At 41.8% G+C, this 7,880-nt stretch overlaps 1 protein-coding gene across 1 annotated transcript in view; it reads right to left on the reverse strand.

Annotated features, from left to right (window-relative positions):
* The window catches only part of LOC120435323 (kelch domain-containing protein 8B), a 51,812-nt gene extending 45,023 nt beyond the window's left edge, over window positions 1-6,789 (reverse strand). The window contains exon 1 of the mRNA XM_039604697.1: window positions 5,731-6,789. Coding sequence (XP_039460631.1) covers window positions 5,731-6,121 — 391 coding nt within the window. The 5' untranslated portion in view covers window positions 6,122-6,789. The remainder of the gene's footprint in view (window positions 1-5,730) is intronic.
* Window positions 6,790-7,880: the final 1,091 nt, after the last annotated feature.

Genomic DNA, 7,880 nt, shown 5'->3' on the forward strand with positions numbered 1-7,880 from the left:
CAAAAATGAATCAAAACCAACATTCAGACATTACTTTTATTTTCATTTCACAAAAAGACGAGAGTGATGGTGAAATGCAACTGAGACAACTGCAATATGCTGCTAACACAGCTCGGTACGCATCTGCACAGACAGCATGCTAATGTGAAACAAGAAAAAAACCCAGAATCACATTATGGCTGAATGCACGTGGACTCCACCCCAGCAGCCAGAACCTGATATTCAACAAGTAACAAAAGCAATGGCTCTGTCATGGTCCTGGGTCTGGGGACCCAGCATTTATGTGTTTAAGGTGTCTGGGAAGGGATCTCAAAACTGGATTATAGATGGCAGAGAGTTGGTGTTGTAAACCACCGCCTCTGTTAAAAGATGGTCGCTCACAGTGGACGTAAATGGCTTCTTTCACTCCTCTTTCAAACCATCTGTCTTCTCTGTCCAAAATGTGAACATTGGCATCCGCGAAAGAGCGACCTTTGTCATTTAGATGCAGATGGACAGCTGAGTCTTGTCCAGTCAAGGTGGCTGTTCTATGTTGTGCCATGAGTTTATGAATGGGGGGACACTCCCATAAGGCTTAAAGTCTGGGACTCTCCACCAGTTGCTCTTAGAACTGAAGAAGCTTCTTGGATGAGAGGTCAAACATCTGCAAGGAACTTAAAGAAGTCCAGACGCTTTTCTTTCCAAGCTCCTTAGACTACGATGACCTGGATGACTGAGAGCCTTCACAGACATGCTCGGTAAAGTTCATCAAGATTGAAGCTGTCGTCTTAGAGGAGTTTGGGAACAAACACAAAGACATGCATACACTACGCTGCTATCATGATGGTGAGGAAAATGATAATAATGACAGAAGACTGGAAATAGTGCATGAAAAAATGATAGAAAACTGTAAGTTGCACTCCTTTGTATTTTTTTTCCTTTCTACTTCCTTCCACACTGCACTGCAGTTTCTCTGGAAACTACAAACCTGGAAACATGAGCATCCATGCTGTTAATGTTAAGCTTTTCTGTAATGGCACTTTTTCTCTAATGAATGTGACAACATCCACTTAGAAACAGTTTTGACTGCAGGGCTCCACAGCACCACTCTTCAGCCAAACTAGTTTCCGCACTCAAAGCATGTTCCTGCTTGAGTTCGCTGCTGGTTGGGTAAACATAAATATTGAATTTTATCACATCTGAAACATTGCACTAATGCAAAGTGGCTAAAGCTAAAGCTGTATCCAGAGCAGAGAGCCAGCCACAAGCCAGCAGCCTTGATAGGAGCTAAAGGATCAAAGCAGTTATGAGGAAAATTAATAAGATGGGTGAATAAATGTGGTGAATTTATAAATGTATTGGAAAATGGTGTAATATCTGGAATACCTGACGTTTGTTTTGTTATATATAAATATGTTCCACTTGCTTTTGTTTGGTAAGATCAAATCTATCACACAAAGGTGGATGTACAGCAACTCATTTTCAATGAATTATTGGTACCTCATTATTTTCAGTTGTTTAACTGAAATAAGTAACAATTTGGGGAAGGTTTGTAAGGTTTGATTTCTTTTAATTATTATTATGAAAATAAAGATTGCGGGTTGAAGAAAAGTTGATTTTGCTTTTCATATGCTGTACTTAGAAAACTAGAATTGACAAAAATCCCTATCACTAGCTCGCACTGTAATCGGTGCATCTCTAGTATATTTATATATTTTTATATTGCTTTTTTTTCTCATACACCATTTAAAACCACTGGGTCTAAAACTGAAAGAACAACACCAACATTGTCTTATCACGAGAATACCTTCATTTAGGCGTCACATTGACTTCACAGTATACACTACTGTAATTTTAGTCAGATCTTCTGGTGTCTTGGTAATGGGGCTTTGACATGGCTACTGATAAATCTACTAACAGACAAAGTCATTTTTATATATCGCTTTTAATGAATGCAGCCCTTTTCATTATTATATGGTACATTATACAGCACTTTTCCCATCGCACTCATTCACAGATCACTGCGTTGGATGCATCTATCCTTGCTTGTGTGGAATTCAGCCTATATTACGTATTAAAGTTGGTGCTTCATTTAAAAAGCAGCTTTTGTATTTCTAGCCGGTCGGGTTATTTGAAAAGTCCCTCGAGCATACTCGACACCCTGAAAAAAAAGTCGTAAAATATGCTCTCAATTCTATACGTTTTAAATGACTGAAGCTAAACTTAGCACAAAGCATAAAGTCATTATCAATAGTTGATGGTGCATGTAGAAAACATGGATATAAAGTAGAAATATTCATTTTTTTCATGCAAGACAGAACTGTTAGTGTGTTAAAGTATGTTTAGAAAAAAAGTAACATCAGGCAGTTATTCAAAGATGCTAAAACTTCAAAACATGAAATCTCCCACACACCAAATATGGGTAGATTAAAACTAGATTATTTAATTAAGCAGTGAAACACAGTGTTAAGTCCTTCACCCAAAAGTTCTGCTATTCAGTTAATAGCAGTGAAATTTAGTAGAGTCCAATTCCCTCCAAACACTTTAGATAAAAAGAATCACTGTTCCAAAAGCAGAATGTTTGACAGTGTTTCTAATACATCTCTCTGCACATTTTTCAAAATTACTGCATCATAGCTGCACAGTGTTTCATCATAATATACCCATAATACTAAACCATGTAAAGTTTTAATATTCATTTGATAACACATTCCAAAAACAAGCTTCAAGGATCAAACTGATCTGCAGTTCCCTCATCAGCAGCACCTGTGCTCTGTCTCTTGCATAGTAAAACAGTATAGGGCATATATACATGCACATCAGAGAAATATTCCCTTATTCTGTCTCTATTACCTTGAAAGGTCATATTGATTCCTCATTTTATAATGCCAGCGCTCAACAGAAAGCAGCCTGAGATGTAAACAAAGGAAACAGCAGGAAGAAGCACTTCAACAAGTGGATGTCTTTTTTATTCTCCTTCTGTTCTGTTTTTTTGCTCCGTATTGTAAAAATGTAAATCTCTCTGGACTTTTTGGCTAAAGATATGCACTCCATCCTTTCCCCTTTGATGGAAAGGAGATCAGTTCATTGTCTTGTCTTCTTTCACCCTCAGCCTCGCTTTCTCACGACTCTCCCTTCCTCCTGCCAACATACACAAACTGACAGCCAGCACACGCCTGGGGAATGAGCATGAAGTCCAGTATGTTTATTCAGTGGAGGCAGACCGCGTGATGATTGCCTCTGCACGAGCTACGTTCGGTGACATTCTGCGCACACGAGGAAGCGTGCACACAGTAGACATGAGCGAAAACACCCACAACCAATCTACTGACCATTTACATAATCAGAACTTTGGGCCTGGCCACGTGCAGTGTTTGCAGAACCTAAACCAAAGCTAAGCACCAACATCACGACTTGTGCGAGCAGCCATCGATCTGAACACCACTCAGCTTTAATCACAAGAGAAAAACCTCCCACTCAGGAGACACTTTAGCATCTGAAAAGCTTCAAGGGGCTTCTACCAAAATGAGCTGCTAATTAGTTAACTTCGGCACTTCAGAGAATTGAGTTTGTTGCTGCTGTGACTGTTTTAAAGCCTTACAAATATGTCAAAGCAGCTGCATACTCTTCTTCATCAGTTCTTAATGAGCCTATGTAAAGATTTTTTGGAGTCACTGAGGGAGGGCATGCACAATCAAACACAAGCAGAGGAGTACTCTGCAATTAGGTAAACCTGTCAAACAAAGACTGGACACGCTATCTCTATGATCTAGCTTTTTTCAGTTCTGGTGCAATACTGACTAACTTGGCTTTGTCGGGGTGGCTGTAGCTCAGGTGGCAGAGCAGGTCAGCCACTAATCAGAAGGTCGGTGGTTCGATCCCAGGTTGCCTCCTTGCTGCATGCCAAATATCCTTGGGCAAGATACTAACCCCATGTTTGCCTACTGGTGGTGGTCAGAGGGCCTGGTGGCGCCAGTGTCCGGTGCTTTCACTGAACCCCTCTTTAGTGAAAAATAAAATATGATTTTTTTCAAATTCAAGACATAGATATGTTTTTTACTGGTGCACAAAATGAGCCGTGCATGTCACGGCAGAGGCTCTGCCGAAATCCGCGAGACCGACTCACCGAACCCCTAGGGTTCGATCGAACCCAGGTTAAGAACCACTGCATGTGAGTAAAGGATGACTGAAAATAAATCCTGGGTGGTTTCACATGTGCTTCGCGTTCCCCCTTTGCATTATCGTGGCTCAAGAGTTGGCAGTTCATCTTGTAATCGGAAGGTTGCCGGTTCGAGCCCCGGCTCCGACAGTCTTGGTCGTTGTGTCCTTGGGCAAGACACTTCACCCGTTGCCTACTGGTGGTGGTCAGAGGGGCCCGGTGGCACCAGTGTCCGGCAGCCTCGCCTCTGTCAGTGCGCCCCAGGGAAGCTGTGGCTACAATGTAGCTTGCCATTGCCAGTGTGTGAATGGGTGAATGACTGAATGTAGTGTAAAGCGCTATACAAATGCAGGCCATTTACCATCTGTCTATCTGCTGATACCAAGCATTGTTTTCCAGACATTCTAATGCATACAAGAATATACATTATTAGCAGAATGACAAAAAACACTGAGAGTAAAATGAAAAATAAAAATATATTTCATCATTTTTTTTTGCATTTGTCTCATTTCAGCTAAGTATGGGAGTCTTTACTGTGTACTGCTGTTATTTCTGCTCATGCTAGTTTCTCCTTTCTCTGCTCTCACTGTGAGTGCAGCTCCTCACACAAAGGCGATGCGTGTGGGAAATGGAATTGACAAGCAACAAGTGAAGTGAAAGAGTAGTTATTCTGTTGATGGCAATAAATCTAACTAAAAGCCAATAAATCAAGCACCCCAGGAAGTATTACACCACACATAATAACACAAGAGAGAAGAGCCAAGGAGAAGTGGACTGGTTTTTATATGGGGCTTTATAAAACATGCCTCACTCACACAAGCACTTGTTTCTAAACCTAAATGCTTTCCATCTAAAATTCACTGTCTGATAGATGCATCAGAGGGCAACTTGGGGTTCAGTATTTTGCCCAAAAATACGCCACCATGCAGACTAAAGTAACCAGGAATCAAACCACCAACCTTCTAACTAGTAGATGACCTAACACCTGAGATACAGCCACCCAAACCCACAATGCAATGTGTCATCATTAAGCTTTTCATGTGTATCAACTCACTAAACCCCACTTGGTGGATAAATCAAAAACACTGGCCAACGTACATAGAACACCTCTTTCCTGCTAGCAAACAGGAAAGCTAACATAGCTAACATATGGCAAAAAAGGGGAAAAATACATTGAAATGACATTAACAGACTGGCCGCCTGTCACCTTTATGCTTTCTAGGAAGGAAATGGATTCATATTCTAACAGTATATTAGTGCATCCTTACTAGATGGCATATCAGTGATGATACACATGAAACAATCCAGTCCTTGGATGAATGGAAGTAGTATATGGAAAGAGGTAAAGCTTGAAAATGTAAAATTAAAAGGATTGCCCATCCTACAAATATTTACCTGTAACCTCATTAAAGCTGCAGTAAACCAATAACAAGTACATCTCTAACTAAACTGGTTACAAATACTAAGCCATGATTGGACACTGCTCTTTGAGATCAGCAGATTTATGTTCAAAGTTTCAAAGTGAGAAAACTGTAACAGTGCAACAACAATATCACAAAGCAGAGCAGCACAGGTGGATTCTGCTTTCTTACCTTTCTCCACTGTGGTGACTCCCATGGATGGCTGACCCAGACTCGCCTTTGTCTCCCATTTGCCCTCATCGGGGTGGTACATTTCCACAGAGGCCAGAGGGGTCTGCTGCTGATTCATTCCCCCAAGCACCATCACCTGGCCCCCTAGCACCACAGCTGAGGCCCCCGCCCGCGCAGTAGGCAGTGGAGGCAGTTGGCTCCACGTCTGGCTCTCTACATCCAGGACTTCAACACTGTCCAGAGGCATGCCGGTCTCACTGCAGCCCCCCAGCACATAGAGCAGGCCTTCGTGGTAAACGGGCGTGCAGTAGACGCGGCACTGTGACATGGAAGGGAACTGCTCCCAGTACAGAGACTTGACAGGACTCACCGCCATCTCCTGCACAGGCATGTCTCCAGGGCCGAGAGGAGGGGACGCACCATCACACACACACACACACACACACACACACAGACACACACACACACACCACACCGTAGAGAAGGAAGAGAGAGAGACAAGGAGGGCAAGCAGGAGAGGGCACGCAAAGGTGGAACGCAAGAAGTAGAAACAAGCAGAGTCACAAGCTTGTTTCTGTCTGTCTGAGTGACCACCTGAACTCCTGTGTCCACAGAGAGATCGAGGATGACATGAGAGAAAAGAAAGATGGATGGGAGGGGGTGAAGAAGACAAGGATGTAGGTCAGTGAAAAGAGTGAAGTGAACAAGGAGAAAGAAGGAGAGCGGCAACGCGAGTCACTCACTCCTCAGCCAGATGTCACGACTCGCTCTCTACTCAAATGTTTTATTCATCCAGCTGTTTGTGTTTTCGAGCAGTGAAGCCATCTGCCCTTCAGTCTCCTCTATTCCTTCCTCTTCCAGCCCTCTTTTCTCCTTCACTGCTTCCTCCTGGGTGTTATTTTGGTTAAAGTTTCAGTCTCAGTACACTCCTGGGGGGGAAATGACATTTGAACAGGGGTTTCCGAGGGCTGAATATTTAATCCCACAATAATCTGAAAGTCAAGGGCTGAGGAATTTAAAAAAGAGAGGAAAAAAATGAAGCCGAAGCAGCGAGACGGGGCTCAAGGGGGAAGAGGGGTGAAAGGATACTGACCTTTAATAATGTCCTGACAATCCAAGAAAAAGCCTTTTTGGCGCCTTCAATCGAGGGGCGATTATTCAGGGCTACCAGTGCCCCTCAGCTGCAGCTCTGTAGTTCTGTTTACACCTTGGTGACAGAGCACACAGCGATGATGAGTCTTTAAACCCTACAGGACTGTAACGACTGCAAGACGTTGTCGCATTTCAAGAAAGAATGTTTTTTCTTTTGGTTAAACAAAAATTCCAAATCCTGGTGTCGAGCGCTGAGACTTGTCATCAGACAGAAAGTGTGTGCTGAGAAGCTTCCTGGTAGCTTTGGAGAGGCCCAACCTGGAAGAAAAGACAGTGCAGGATTAGACATGCACTTGGTAGTATAAATTAATAGCTAATATGATGACAAGCTTATAATTACAATATAATTCAGTGAGACCAATGTGAGAGGGAAAATTATCAAAGTACTGCATGGCAGAATGTATTTAAAGCCCTGTTTGTGCTGGTGTAAACAGCATACAGTATGTGCAAATAGATAAAATAGGGAATAACAACTATTAACAAACAGCTGGAGTAATGGTAGTATAGTAATTATATGCTAAAAAGCTGTTAAGACCTGGTTAAAGCATGCCTCTGGTGAAAGGTTTTAATCTTTCTGTTATTATTAAGGTAAGGAGTCAAATGAAAGGAGTTTATTTTTTATTCACGATCCCATCACGGTCAAGAGATCATGGAAATGTTCCTATTAAAATCTGACTAAACCAAAAACAATCAGGGCCATTTTTGTTTTGTTTTTCCTGTTTTTCAATAGAAAATGCACAATAATTAACAACAGTACTTGGGTCAATCGAATAAATGTTGCCAATTCAGCCATGCAGACATATTCCCATCTGCAGTTCCTGACAGTTTGAAGGCATTCATGAATACTATAAGAAAACCAAAGGCACAAAAGCATCTATGCATAGAAAAGAGTGAGAAGTATATGAATAATAAAACAAAGACATAACCATATATATTATTAAACAGACACTTATAATCCTTAGAAGCAAAAATAAAAGCACATGAAAGCACAAAAACAG

This window comes from Oreochromis aureus, linkage group 20 (assembly GCF_013358895.1).
Source record: "Oreochromis aureus strain Israel breed Guangdong linkage group 20, ZZ_aureus, whole genome shotgun sequence".
Classification (NCBI taxonomy): domain Eukaryota; kingdom Metazoa; phylum Chordata; class Actinopteri; order Cichliformes; family Cichlidae; genus Oreochromis; species Oreochromis aureus.